The sequence below is a fragment of the Lichenostomus cassidix genome, chromosome 25, assembly GCF_008360975.1.
Source record: "Lichenostomus cassidix isolate B80296 chromosome 25, HeHo_3.0, whole genome shotgun sequence".
Taxonomy (NCBI): Eukaryota; Metazoa; Chordata; class Aves; order Passeriformes; family Meliphagidae; genus Lichenostomus; species Lichenostomus cassidix.
In genome coordinates this window covers 475,462-490,312 of record NC_139505.1, presented here as the reverse complement: position 1 = coordinate 490,312, position 14,851 = coordinate 475,462, and the positions used below count along the sequence as shown (strand labels likewise).

General features: G+C 53.8%; 1 protein-coding gene across 1 annotated transcript; it reads left to right on the top strand.

Annotated features, from left to right (window-relative positions):
• Window positions 1-260: 260 nt before the first annotated feature.
• Window positions 261-6,305, top strand: LOC146427088 (ras-related protein Rab-11A-like). The gene is made up of 5 exons (XM_085082426.1): window positions 261-381; window positions 4,045-4,240; window positions 4,315-4,508; window positions 4,590-4,670; window positions 4,930-6,305. Exons 1-5 carry the CDS (start codon window positions 342-344, stop codon window positions 5,067-5,069), a joined length of 651 nt encoding a protein of 216 aa, XP_084938552.1. The 5' UTR covers window positions 261-341; the 3' UTR covers window positions 5,070-6,305.
• Window positions 6,306-14,851: the final 8,546 nt, after the last annotated feature.

Genomic DNA, 14,851 nt, shown 5'->3' with positions numbered 1-14,851 from the left:
CTCCGTGTCTTCACTCACTTTCCCTTTGCACCACGCCAAGCGTGCCAGCCCAGCTCCACGTCACACCCACGGTTCTGCGTAGAGCTCATGGCCATTACTGTCCTCATCAGGAGCACACACAGGTGGTGGCCTATCCCTGCCTCCATACAGCTTCCCTGCCCCCCTTACCTGGCGCAGGTGAGCGCACCTGTGTGGTGACGGGCAGCTCCGGCCGCCAATGGGTGTGGAGCAGGAAAGGTTGTGGCCACCAATGGGTGGCGGGGGACAGCCCCTGCCAGGGCTGGATAAGGCCCGGAAATGCCAGTTGGCCCAGTGGGAGTGGGGCGGTGGCGCTGGGCGAGATGCGGGGCAAGGACGATGAGTACGATTATCTCTTCAAAGGTGGGTCTGCTGCCGTCAGGGCTGGCTCCACGCGGCACCCTCAGAGTGGGACTGGAAGCTGGGGCTTATACTGGGATATAACACTCAGTTCCCAGTTCTTGGGACGGGGATGGGGGTTTATTGTGGTGTTCCACTGTGCTGGGCAAGAGGGTGGGTCCTGGTGGGGCTGGGGTTGGAGTTAAGCCGTAGTCGGAGGGCTTGCTAGAGTTGGTCTGATAGTTTGTGGTCCCGATGCTCATTACAGCGCCTTTTTACTGCTGCGGGAGGCTGCAGCCGTGGCCTGAGTGCACAGCGTCCTGGGAGGGTCCTGGGGGTGGTGGGGAGGGCTGATCCATGAGGCCTTGTGGGTGCTGTGCCAGCCCCTGAGCACCTGGGTGCTCTGCTCTGTGGGGCTGGGTCAGGGGAGCACGTCTGGGGGCTGAGTAGGTAATCCCAGGAGAGAAAGCTGTGCCGCTCCCCAGCTGCACTGGAGGGGAAGGATCCAGGGATTCGGGGTTGTCCTTCCTGGTGCTGGTCATAGCATGACCTCACTGCTGTGCACGGAGCGGGGAGAGGGACAGGCCCCTGGAGACACAGCCTTGGTGTTTCTGGCTGTGGGAGCCCAGCATCCCCATGAAACACCTCTGTGCATGCCAGGCTTCCCTGCTGTCTGCTGTGGCCAAAGTGGATGCTGGGGAAGATGCTGGGGAATTTTGGCAGTGCCACAGCCTCCTGAACCATAAAATCCAGGCTGTGAGCTCACCGGTGGGTGGCTGTGAGTCAGCCTGCCCATGCAGGCCTGCCCACAAGGCCTCAAGTAATTCTAGCCACCGACACGATGTAATTCCAGCCAGCGACATGCTGGTAGGCCCTGGCTCCTTGCACATCTCTCCTGGCCACTGCCCAGAAAAATCCTCCTCCATGGAGTTAGTCTGGCACCTGGTGTGAGGGAAACTCTGATGCTGAGTGGTGCCTCCAGTGCGATGCCCAGTCCAAAGCTCTCCCACCTGCTTTGTTCTATGCTTCCTGTTGGGTGCTGTGCTTGCGATGTGGCTCTGAGGGGGCTTAGGCACATGGTCCTCCTGTGTCCATCCCTTACCTGTGATCCTACAGGAGCCAGGGCTGAGAACAGCTCACCACAGGCTCTGCATTCCCCTCCTGGGTCTTATGGTGGTCTCTGGAGTTCTTAAAACATAGGAGAAATCGGTTTTCATTGTCAGGGCAGCTTATCCCTCCCAAAGCAGGAGCAGAGTCCAAGGGGGATGCAGTGTCCAGGGGCAAGGAGCTGGGCTAGGGCTCCCAAGGTCCAACAGCTCTGCAGAGCTCAGCCTCTTCCCTGAGAAAAGAGAGATTGTTATCCTGAGTTCCACTGGAATGGGAGCATCAGTTGTTGCAAAGCACAATGCACATTCCAGCTGTACAAGGCCACGATACTGCTGGAGGGGCTCGGTATGGTTGAGGAACAGCTCTGGGCATGGCTGCTTCTGGAACCCTTCCTTAGGGCTCCATGTGGAGCTCCAGGCTGTTTCCATCCCTGCAGTGAGACATGGTGTGCTGAGGATGTTCACCAGTGCTCACAGGATGCATGTTCAGAGGAAGCGAGGACAGAGTGTGTCAAATGCTTTTGTGCCTGGGGTGGGGGATGCTGCTTCAGCTCCTCAAGCTATTCAAGCTTGGGGACATGGGGCTTATCATCCCTACAGGGTGCAGGACCCTGCACCACTCACCCTGCATCCATGGTGTGGTCCAAAGCCCTCCGTAGTCTGCCATGGAGCTCAGCACTGCCAGGATGGGGATTGTGGCAGTTGAGCTGGGGAAGTAGCAATTTCCTGTTGTTGGTAAAAGACTAAGCCCAGATCAAGACTTTGAGGCTCAGGAAGTGATAATGAACCTGTCTCACCACTAGCCTGCATTCCTACTGGCTTGTCCAGGGTAGTCCAGGCTGTTATGGTCCTCTCAGACCTCTGTGAAGTGGGCAGCAGCTGAGAAGCCTCCCCAGCAGCTGGGCAAAGGTGGGGGATTCTGCCTCTCTGCTCCACTCTGGGGAGACTCCCCTGCAGAACCACCTCCAGCTCAAGGGCCCCAGCACACTCCTGGAACAAGTGAAGGAGGCCACAGAGATGGTCCATGGCCTGGAGCCTCTCTACTCTGGAGCGAGGCTGGGAGAGCTGGGGGTATTCAGCTGTAAAAGAAAAGGCTCTGGGGAAACCTCAGAGAGCCTTCCAGTGCCTAAAGGGGCTCCAAGAGAGCTGGAGAGGGACTTTAGACAAGGGCCTGGAGGGACAGGACAAAGTGGAATGGCTTCCCACTGCCAGAGGGCAGGGTTAGATGGGATATTGGGAAGAAATTCTTGGCTGTGAGAGTGATGAAACTCTGGCACAAGTTGCCCAGAGAAGCTGAGGCTGCCCCATCCCTGGGGGATGGCCAGGTTGGACAGGGCTTGGAGCAACCTGGGATAGTGGAATCAGGGGGTGGAACAAGATGGGCTTTATGGTCCCATCCACCCAAGCCATTCTGTGATGCTCTGGAGGAGCTGCCCTTTCCTTGTTCACTGGCTGTCCTGACACAGCAATTGCTAGCGACACTCCAGTGCCTTCCTGCTTCCCTCAGTGGTCCTAGGGAGTTGTTTCACATACTGCTTTGCTTCCCGGAGCCAGGCTGTTTGCTGGCTGCCCTGCACTGGGGGTTTTGACAACGGGGTGGTTGCATGGTTGGAGGCTTTGCACCATACAAGGGAGCCATGTCTATGAGCTGGAGGGAAGGTGTTATCCAGGACATGGAGCAACATCCTTGCAGGATGATGGCTGCTGAGCCTTGACTAAGTGTAGCTGTGCCTTGCTGTAGCTCCTGTACTGTGTGGCATCCCAGTGGCCCCTTGCTGGAGCTGCTGTTCCCATGTCCTCCCCACTGTGGTCACCAGATGGTTGTGACCTCAGCCCTGCTGTTGTCCAACCCTGGTGGGGAGATGTGTCCCACAGGTGAGCAAAGTGAAGTGTCTGAGTACACATGGGAAATTAGGAGGATCAGCAGTGAGGGAATTAAAAGTAACTTAAAAAATAAAAACAAAAACTTGTTGAGTCATAAACTCAACAAACTTGACCAGGGAGGTGTGTGATAAAGCTCCCCAGAGCCTGTTTCACAAGGTTTTACAGGAACCAGCCAGATCTGGGACAGGCAGAAAATGCATTTAACCCACACCCAGGGACTTCACGGCTCATGGGCTGGACCAGCAGTGGCGGAAGAGGAGGATGATACTTCCTTTCAAACCATGTCTTTAAGTCCTCTTGTGCACCCTCAGGGTTGGAGGGCACAAAGGGTTGGAAAGAGGAGCCCCAGCTCTGCTTGGCCTCTGGCCTGGCTGTCCCCACACAGGTCCTGACCCTGGTTTTCTGCCCATTTCGGGTACATCAGTGCATATGGTGCTTTCCCATCCCCAGGGACAGAAACTCCTCGCAACTTCCCAGCCATGGCAGGGATTTTCTCAAGGGGTATTAGGGCAGCGGGACTGAAGGCAGCTGGTCCTACTTGGCCTCACCCCTCACCTGTCAGCTTCTCCTGGATGAGGTGGAGGTGGGGTCTGGATGGAGGGGGGCAGATGGAGAAATTCCCATCCCTGCCATCCCTGTGGGATGGGTGGCTTTCCTGGGTGGCTGGGGGAACTGACACTGTGCTTGTGTCCCTCAGTTGTGCTCATCGGGGACTCTGGGGTGGGGAAGAGCAACCTGCTCTCGCGCTTCACCCGCAATGAGTTCAACCTGGAGAGCAAAAGCACCATCGGGGTGGAGTTTGCCACAAGGAGCATCCAGGTGGACAACAAGACAGTGAAGGCTCAGATCTGGGACACAGCCGGGCAGGAGCGGTACCGTGCCATCACCTCAGCGTGAGTTTCCTTGCTCCCAACCCATGGCCTTTGCCTGGGGCCTGCTGTGACCCTGTCCCTTCAATGTCCCCCAGGTACTATAGGGGGGCAGTGGGAGCTCTGCTTGTCTATGACATCGCCAAGTACCTGACGTATGAGAATGCGGAGCGCTGGCTGAAGGAGCTGCAGGACCATGCTGACGCCAACATTGTCATCATGCTGGTGGGCAACAAGAGCGACCTGCGGCACCTGCGGGCTGTGCCCACCGATGAGGCCAGGAGCTTTGCAGGTATCTTACCCCATCCTGTCCAGTGCCACCCCATCTGGCTGGAGCTCATGGCACCCACCTGAGCTCACCCTGTCCTTGCAGAGAAGAACGGACTGTCCTTTCTTGAGACGTCTGCTCTGGACTCCACCAATGTAGAGACGGCTTTCCACAACATCCTCTCAGGTAAGGAGCAACCAGGAAAAGAGGGGACAGGGATAGAGCTGGCTTTGGATATTGTGTCCTCCCAGGACTCCCCTGGGGGCCCTGGCTGCACTGGGTGGGATCTGGGTTGGAATCCTGGTCCCTTGGATGGGGAGAGGTGGGCATTTGCACCCCTGGAGCTGTGTGTTTGTGGAGGGAGCAGATCCCCAGCTGAAATACCTACTAAAATTCTTTTCTACTAAAAATTGTTTTTTCACTTCCCCTCTCTCTCTGCTGGCAGAGATCTACCGCATCGTGTCCCAGAGGCAGATCACTGGGCAACCAGAGTCGGAATTTGGCCCTTCAAGCACTGTCGAGCCCATCCGGGTGCTGCCCACACAGCAGGAGGGCCGGCAGGCATCCTGCTGCCAGAATATTTGAGCCCCTGGGGTGCCCCCACCTTGACCCCCACCACCCAGCACATGGTAGCATCATTTGTCTCACCCTTACTTCTGCCTGCCACAGCTTCCCGAACAGGGCAGGTTGGCGGCTCCTTTTGTGTGCACCATCACACTGCCCATGTGCTGCTTTGCCTGTGTGGACTGACAAAAATAGTGGGGGAGGCAAAGCGTCAGGGTGTCTCCCCTCTCTCCCCAAGGCTGGGGGCATGCAATCCCGTGTTCCTGCTCCCTTTAGCCCTGCAGGCACAGTCACCGGGTGACTGGGTGGCACTGAACAAGCCTGAACACGGTGAGTCCCTGTTTGGTGACGCCCTGTGTGCAGCCCTCTGGGGTGGGTGGGGAGGGGGACGCTGGGTGCACCCTTCTCCTGCCCAGTGAAATCAGCAGTGACATGGCTGGTTGTGCCCAGCCCTGTCCCTGCAGTATCGAGAGCTGGGAGTGCCTCTGGGTGCTGCTGGGGACATCCGGGGTGGGGTGTGGGGGTGACACTGGTTTTGTGTTGTGACCCACCCCGAGGCATGACCCCAGCAAAGGGAAAAGTTGTGACTCTTCCACAGAAAGAGATGTGAACAGGGGCTGGGGGGCCTTGGGCTTTGAGGAGCCCTGAGGAGGGGACAAGAGGGACCCGGGGATTTGGGGGACTGAGGGTGAGGGCAGGGATGAGGTGCTGAGAGTGGGCACATGGTCCGTCTGCACAGCTCCCTGTGTAGGAGCCAGTGTCAGCACTGGGGACTGTTCAGTTCCTGCTGTGAGGACCCCCTGGCATGGCTTGGCCTTTCCCTGCTGTTTGGCCACCATGGCTGGTGGCTGCATGTCTCAGCCTAGGGATACACCACCACTGGATGGAGTGTCTGCTGCATTGGCAGGGTGACAGCGGCCCTCTCCCCTGCCTGGGGCCACCCCCACCGTGGGCATCACCCAAGATGCTGGGACAGACTGTGCTGAGCCCAGTGTTGCTGTCAGGGGTGATTTGCAGGTGTCAGTCAAGAGGGGTGCAGGTGGGAGAGCCTGTCCCTGTTGACCCAGTACTGGGAGCATGGCCCCTGTCACAGTGTGGGGGTTTGGGGGATCTCCTTCTTCCCATAGGTGCTCCCAGTCACCCCATCTCACTTGTCTGTGCCAGTAGGATCTGGGCCAGTGTCTCTCCTTGGGGCACATTTTGTCAATGAAACAGGAATTGAGGCACAATCCCCAAATAAAGCTGCTGTTGAGGCTTTTTCTCTCTCTGCCAGGTCTTTCCTTGAGGCAGGAGTGGTGCCAGCCCCACACGGGGCAGCTGGGCAGCATCCACAGGCAATAAAGGATGAGGAGGAGGAGGAGGTTTGGGAGGAAGATGTGACTGTGGCCTGGGCAAGGGGGTGCCCTACTGAGAGGCCAGAGGGGAGAGCTTGAAAGTCAGGATCAGAAGAACAGGTTGGATCCTGCTGCCAGCACAGGGGCAGCGTGGGGATGCACATACCGGGCGCAGAAGAGGCTGCACCGTGTGGGAGCTCCCCTTTTTATCCAGCCACAGTGCAGCCACCCCTGCCCTGGCAGCACCTTAGCTTTGGCTCCAGACCCCTGGCACTGTGTGTCTCTACACCACAGCACTGCCCCCTCCAGAGGCAGCTTCATCCCTGAGCTGGCCAGACCCATCCTCTGTCATAGCCTGGGTCTGCCCACAGGTGAAGGGCGGCCATCTCCCAAGGGCTGTGCTCTACCCCGTGCCCACCCCAGCTGGCAAAGCCCTGGCGACACGCAGACCAGCTGGAGCTGCCAAATACAACCTCCTCCCACACCATCTGCCCACACCAAAACACGGTGCCAAGAGGTGATGTCAGCCCCGTCAGCTGGAGAGGTGGGAGTGTGGGGTATGGATGCTGCTCCAAAGGGCTCCACAAAGGGACAGGGCTGAGCCAAGTGTCCCTTGGGGCTTGCTGTCATTGGACATGCTATCAGGTATGGCAATGGTATGGACATACAGCATGATGAGTTCCTTTAGGCTCATGGAGACACTTTTGGACTGGGCAACTCAGTTTTGTTCCAGGCTTTCCAGTTTTCAGATGATTTCTGCTGGGATAAAGACATGGGAAGGATGGAATGTGGCATGGGGTGGCTCACAGATGTGGGACCCGCTAGCACCAGGACTGGGAGAAGCAGCTCTCTCAGGAGGCTCATCATCTCACAAGTGCTCTAATGAACCCCAAGAAGTGCTGCCAAAGGCATGGGACTGGTGGGAGACCCAGGAGAGATGGCAGAAGGGACTTCCAGCCCCACTGCCCTGGAACTCAGCCCAACAGGGCCTTGTTCCCAGCCACTGCTCCCAGCCCTTCCTGAAGTGTGAACAGACAGAAACCAAGAGCAGATACCAAGTTTCTTAAGTAATAATACTTTAATAAAATTAAGTTCTTAATGTAATTTAGCACATTTAATACATTAACCCTTTCCCTTCTTTGTTTTCTACAAGTTGTGCAACATCATTATTTTAATTTTATTTTATTTTAATTTTTTTCCTTCTCCCATTATACTATATGCCTCAAAACTCAGACAACAAGCCTAACTCTACTTCTATGTTCGGTTATATCTCTCAGGCCTTTATTTTTGCGTAATGCCAGAGAGATGAAAATACCTGGATGGAACACGTGATTGGTTTCCTATAGTAACAATCCTGACTACAGGCTTCCGATGACGTTAAAAGAAAAGAGGGGGAAAAAAAAGCAAACACAACATGATAGGGAATGGTCTTTCAATGGAAGGGCCACACAGTGGGGATGGCCAGCAATGGCTGGGTGACTCCGTGGCCGGCTGGCTCAGCACGAGGTGGGAGTACCGTGGAGCAGGACTGTGCGACAGCGCCTGGATCCAAGGGAAAGCAGATACACACCAACTTGTACAGCAATCTGAAGCGAGGATGAGAGGAAGCCAACGTGGTGCTGGGCAAGCAAAGCCATGAAGGGCTGGGCAGGGCTGCTCTTCCCTGGGTGGGTATGGTGAGATCAGCTGCTGCGGGACCCCGTGGCTCAGGTTTCGTTTTAGCTCATGTCTCATGTGGGAAATCCCACTGGAGCTGCTCTGCCAGAGTCCCAAGGGCAGCAAGCTGGAGCCTGGATCTCTTTGATACCCGGGCAGAGCTGGAGGAAATCTTCTGCAGCCCCACAGGCTCCCGACTGCGCAGTCGGATCCCCGGGGGCTGCTCTGGATGCCTCTGGGCATCCCCGAGGATTTCCTTGGCTTGCCTGGGGCTGGGATCAGAGCTGGTTCTGGAGTGGCTGCAGCTCGATCAGCCCTGCCAGTCTGGGGTCCGCCAGCCCTCGTGCCCATTGCCTTTCATGTTTGCTTAACATTGCTTTCTAAGCCAGGAGCAAATCTCATACTGCAAAACAGAATCCAGCCCCTGGTCTTTTTCCTCCCACTTTTTTTTTATGATTCTCTTGAACTGGATTCATAAAGAAAAAGGAGCTGATGGTTTCACAGTTAAGCAAAACAGCCTATGACCATGTCTTGTGTCCCAGCTCCCGGGAGTCAAGAGCAGATCTCTGCGGCCACACCACGCTGCTACGTCTCACTGCTCCGTTTCTCTGCAAGTTGTTTCAAAAGCATTATCACAAGCCAAGAAAGCACATCCTGCTGTCAGCAAGCTGGTGCCACCATTGGAGGGAGACTTCATTTTCTCTCAGACAGTAGTGGAACTACTCCAGATTTTACATTAGTGTCACTTTACTGGGGGTGACTTTCAATTTGCTCCATTAGCAGCCCTGAAGCAATGCTTCAGTGGATCCAGCGGGGACACCGCAGCCTGCCAGGGCTGCAATGACTCCAAATTCCAGTAGAGTAACCCACTGGAACAGGGCAGTCACACGGGAGGGAGGCAGGAGCTGCCCAACTTCTGCTGTCTCCTACTGGCACGGCACCGGCAAACCAAAGTCTGCCTAGCACAATTCCAGCTGAATTTTTCACTGTGTCAGCTGACAGCAGAACAACTTCAAGTTTCTACAGGATGTGAAAACCCACACTAAAACACAGAGATTGCTCCCTAACATCCTAGAAAGGGTTTTGGAAGAAACAGCCCACGCTGGCTCTGCTGCCACCAAGGACATCTTGCTGGGGCTCGGCAGAGGCGGGACAGGACCCACTGTCCGTACACAAGTGACAATAAAGTGCATCCACTCTCCAGTCCAGGGCACCACTGCACAATGTCCATCACTGATGCTTCTTCAAGTATCAAAACAAAAAAAATGAGGTAAAACAAAACTGAAAGAGCAAACAGGCTGCCTCGCCGACCCAGCAGGGAAGGACCAGGCGTTTGATTCCACCGAGCACGAATCCCTCCAGAAGCACAGCAGACATCGTGCCCTGCTTCCCGAAATGCCCCAGCATGCCGGGAGGGTCCCGGGGAGGGATCTCAGATTCACAGTGCTATTTATACGCAGAAACTGAATGAGAACTGTCTTCATTCCTGTCCTGACCTATTGCATGGCTTTGCTGAGTGATGAATGCTGGTAAAGGCTACCCCAGCTCCCCAAAGCAGGCACTGTCAGGGAGCGAAGGGCAGCCACTGCGCTTCTTGAAAGCTTTGGGATCTGTGTGTATGCTCCCAAGCTGCAGGAGATCCCTGGGTTTGCTATGGCTGAGCCACAACACAGAGGAGAGGAGCAATGGCTAAACCCAGAGGGAACTACCTTTCAAGGGTATTTTCTTCATGACACCCGGCTTTGCTAATGACGATGTTGCCTTTCGGATGTTTCTTTGAGTTCTGTCCTTTAAACAGAGATTTTGGTGCAGTGAAAAGCATCACCAGTCCTCCGGAGAGAAGTGCTGGCCTGTCTCTGGAATGAATGGAGCAGCTGGCAGGGGCATGGGGCACATCCTGCCCCAGCCGGTGCCGGGGCTGTGCTGCCCTGCCCTGCAGTGCCCAGAGCAGGTCTGCCATCTGCACCCCACTGTGTGCTGCTGGCTCGAGGAGCTGTCACTCCCACTGTCGGCACTGCAGGGATTCGGGATCCATCCAGAGCCCTACATGTTGTGCTGGCTAAGAACAGCCTTCAGCCTCCTCTGTGCTTCGCAGCCAAAAGCCAGGCATGTGCCACGAGTGCTACTCTCCCGTGAGCACAACAGCATTGGGGCAGCTGTCAGGAAGCAAAGCAGTGGCATCAGGGATGTCATGGCCCAGCACAGCTGCGAGAAGACCCTCTTGGGCCAGCAGGGACTTTTGCAAACATCTCACCCACAGCTCCAATGCTCAAACCTGATGGTTGGAGGCTAAGCAAAGAAACACCCAACAAACCAAATCTCCAGGAAGATGCCATATGCTAAACAAGTGAGCTCATCCTGAGGCGCATGGCGTCTCCCAGTGCAATGCAACCAGGGTGAGAGAGAACCAAGAAAAAAAAAGAAAACAAACGAAGAGGGAACAAACCAACCCTAATGCCCTGACACTGCCCAATGCGAGGGCAGAGCCTCCGCCTGGCACCTCACTGCCTTCGAGCTCTGTCTGTCACCTTACAGAGGGGAGATCACCCAATCTTCCTTTCCTTCGCCTTTACACCCAGGATGGTCCCACCTGCCCATCCTGGGATCTTCCCACACCTTTGGTGCTTGGAGAAGTTAAAAAACTAAGAACAGCCCAAGGAAAGTAACAGCAACTTTGAACATTTTTCTGCAATTTCTTGCTCCAAGCCCAAGGCTGGAAGTCAGAATAAGGCAAAAATTAATGGCCTAAAACTTCCTTATTTTGTTCCTTGACTAGCCAAATGTGTCTATTTTTATTAAAAAAGCAACATAAAGCCCCAAACATATCTTTTTTAAAAAAATACATATTAGATCCCTTTTTTTGTCTTTTATCCCCCTCTATAAAAATAACTTCAGGACTTTGATTGACAGAAGGTACCAGTTGGTGGCTGTTATTTTGTTAGGCTTTCGGTCATTTATTTGTTTGCTTCAGAAAAATAGTACTAAAAAAACATGGAATTCTTGGGGAAGTTAACAATGATCGTGTTCACAAGTTTATTTTACATTCTGCTCTGTCTGGGATCACTTGGATCTACTATAGATTAAACAATATGGATAGCATCTACTATTTGAACTAGTTAATTTTTTTTAATCTTTACTCTAGGATTATATGAAATAAATTTGTGTGTTTATTATTATTAACATTTTTTTAATACCCATCAATGCAAACTTTTTTTCTTCTTCTCCTTTTTGGTTAAAAACAAACAAACAAACAAACAGAAAAAAAATCTTATTTTAAAATGCTTCTTTGAAAGGCAACAGAGCAGAAGCATTGCCCCATCTTCCTGCTGCATTGGGAAGGGGAGTGGGACACAGGCTGAATTGGGGGGTGAGGGGGACAGACCACCCCCCCTCCCCAGCCCACAGGGACATTGCAGCTGCTCAGCACATCCATAAAGCAGCTCCTGGGACAAGATCCTGCGAAACACTATGAGATGTGCTGGAGCCAAGGGCATGCGGAAGTGCTTTTCTGGATTAGAGGAAGCTCAGAACCCTGCCGGGGGCAATCCCATTGCTCTGGCTGTCCCTGCAATCAGTGTCCTGCAGGAGCTGTGCCCACACCGGTTTGGAGGAGCAGACAGGGTGACATGTGCCCATCTAGAATGGCCCGGAGCAGGCCGGGAGCTCTGTGTAAACTCAGGCCCTGGCCGCTCAAAGCACCAGGACAAGCCCCAGAGGAATGACCATGGATATTCTGAAGATCATGCCTGGCCTGAACACTGGGACCAAACCCTCCTGTCCCTGCATCCTGCCCAGGGAAGATGACGTGGAGGAGAGTCATCAGTGCGAGAAGAGACGGAGCCAAAGCCTAAAGGGAGGTAACAGACGGTGATCACCCCCTGAGTCTACAGAGCCCCCCACAAACGCACTCAGGCTGGGCATCTGCGCCGGCAGGGGCTGACAGTCCCTCCCAGCAAGGCCGTGGAAAGGACCATGAATCTTCTCATTACAGTAGGCTCTCTGGAACCAGACCAAGGACAAAACTCCTCTGGCTCCCTGGGATGGTATCAGGCTGGCAGTGCTGGGAATGAGGAGGAGCAGGGTGAGGAGGAGGGTAAGGCCAGCTTTGCCTTCTGAGCACCCAGATCTCTGCAAGCCCCTGTCCCAAGGAACCACAGCAGGCGCAAACTCTGTTCCCCAGCGCCCACCCGGGTGTTGGTTTGGGTCAGATTGGACCTTGGGATGCCCGGGGGTGCACCAAGGAAGTGCTGTGCCACAGCAGGGGCAGGGCTGGCCAGGGCCAGCACGGGGTGATGCCACCCAGAGACTGCCCCAGAGCCAGCCTGGGGCCGAAGCTCACCCAGACTTCAACCCTTTCCAAGGGGATTACCAGATGGAGCAGCCACAGGACGGGGGCACAGGCTTGGGTTCATAGTGGTTTTTTTCCTTCTACTTCTCTGTTTTTAATAAGCTTTTTTCTCTTTTTCTTTTTTGTTTAAATACATCCAACTGTGTTAATTTCTTATTTGTGGAAAGGGCTATCTGCACCATAACTATCACCTTTACATACACACACGCACACACAGAAAAGGAAACATATATTAAAAACACTTTTTAAGCAATAATCTGGATACAAATGTATTTTTTCACCTACATATATTCTAAACCTTCTAAACTTTTAAGGATCACTTTATCATAAAATAAAATATCCTTTTTTCTTATAATAAATTACCTAATAAAAAGTATTTTTATTAGCCCAGTTCCTTGCTACATTTACATGTAATAAATGCATTTATTAAAATAGAATATTAAATTATAAAGAAATGTTCTAATTTTAAAATCTTAATTTTTTTTCCCTCCTCTCTCTCTCTTTAAAAAACACCAGGAAATGCATCAAAATAAACCCTTCAAACACCAAACAAAACAGGTTGGAGTATTTTGATTTCAGAGGTTAACAATATTAACAGTCTGAGCCTTTGTATGTATGAACATTATTATTTTTTTAAGAAAGAAAGAAAAGAGAAAAAAATAATAGATATCCCTCCAGCTGAAAAATACTTTTGCAAATGGGAGCTAGGACAAGATATTTTTATAGTATCTCCTCATTAAATATAAATCCAATTTTGGTTCTTTTTTCTTTCTTTTGTTATGTATTATAATACACACTATTCTCTATATAATTTATGTCGATGAGGATGACATCACAGCATGGTATTACTTTATCCCTCCGTTTCCCTTTGTTAAGTCACCCGGTCCCCCACACCGTCTCTTGTCCAGAAGTCGCTGTCCCCGAGGGGGCAGTTGGCAAACACCACCCGAGGACGCGGATCTGGGGGACGCGGCAGCACCCCCGCGGCCCTGGTCACATCTCCCTGCCGTGCCGGGCCCGGGGAGCCCCCGCTCCCACAGCCCCGAAACGGCTCGGCTCTGCCCGGAGGTCACGTCCACAAGGAAAGGTCGCAGGCTGAGTCCCAAATCCAGCACAGCCCCAAGCCCCCGCTCCTTGTTTGCAGTGCCGAAGTCGGCGCAGTTTGGCAAAGCAATGTGTAAATCGCAGCGGCGCACAGCTGGGGCACCGCGGCTGTATCACGCCGTCCCCATTGCGGGGCTGATCCTGCCTGGACCTGGGCACGTCCTGCCAGCAGCTCAGCGCCTTCTAGCGCAGGTCCGCTCCCAGCCCCGGCTTTTGGATACCTGCCCTTGGTCCCGCTGCTTCTGCCCTCGTGTCGCTGCCTCGCAAAAGACCATCACCGGCATTCGCACGGCACGGCACGGCACGGCACGAGTCACCTTGGTCCCCACCTAGGCTCCACTGACCCTACTGGCTGATGCAAGCCCTGGGGAACACAGCGCTCCCCGGCCCGGCCGAGGGGAAACCAGCGGCGCCCCTGGGCACCGGCCCCCGCCGGGGTGCCCGTGTCCCGTCATCGCTCCCAGGAGCCAAGCCCGCTTTGGTGGGACGGGATTTTGCAGGATGGAGGTCTCACGGACCAGGCTTCCCGCAAGGGTGTTGCTCTCCTAGCCCACAGCGAGGAAGACCCCGCTTGGTGTGTCGGGTCCCAGACCCACCTGCCTCCCTCCAGCCCAGGCGCAGGTAGGGTGTCCCCATCACTTCAGCACCCCGGGGTGGGTTATCCCAAAAGCCTGGAAAGGATCGTGGGGGCAGCTGAAGCCAGCAAGATTCAGTCCAGCTGGTTCACACTGCAAGAAGAGGTCACCAAGGGCATCCTCGTGGCGGGAGGGAAGGCGAGGAGTGCAAGGACCCGGCGCGGTGGGCGCTGCAGGAAAGGGACGAGTGCAGGAGGAGAGGGCTGTCTTTAGTTATTGTTATTGCTGGTGAATTAGACCAACAAGCCATTTTTTGTCACCTATCAAGGAAGATACAAGTCAGAGCAAATAGTTAAGGTCATGGGCATTTTTCTTGTTTTTTGTTTTTATTTTTTTTTTTTAAGATTTTTATATATATACATATATTTAAAAAGAGAGGAAAAAAATTACGCAAATTTGTTGTTTAAGCCCCGCAACCGGGCTCCCCATGGATGCCAACAGGCAGGGCCCAGGCTGCCCCTCTCTGGGTGCCCCATGGGGCCAGGGAGAGGCCCAAGCCCCCCGAGTTCCCCGCAGCCCCCACTTGGGGCAGAGGTAGCTCTCGGTGCGTTTACAGCGCCTGTTTTTTCTTTCTTCCAAAGTTGCTACATCAAAATATGGAGTCGGTGGGGGTACAGCGGGAAGCAGGGGACAGGGAAAAATCAAAATAAAACAGGGGCCGAAATACTTCTATTCATTTTAAACTAGAACTGCTACATCAAGCTTTCTTTTAATATATATGTATAT

What these genes read in the sequence shown, in the direction of transcription:
- LOC146427088 (XM_085082426.1), top strand. Translation starts at nt 342, where the DNA reads ATGCGGGGCAAGGACGATGAGTACGATTATCTCTTCAAAG. An exon ending in TACCGTGCCATCACCTCAGC is followed by an intron (nt 4,241 to 4,314) that starts GTGAGTTTCCTT and finishes AATGTCCCCCAG; the next exon opens with GTACTATAGGGGGGCAGTGG. An exon ending in TGAGGCCAGGAGCTTTGCAG is followed by an intron (nt 4,509 to 4,589) that starts GTATCTTACCCC and finishes CTGTCCTTGCAG; the next exon opens with AGAAGAACGGACTGTCCTTT.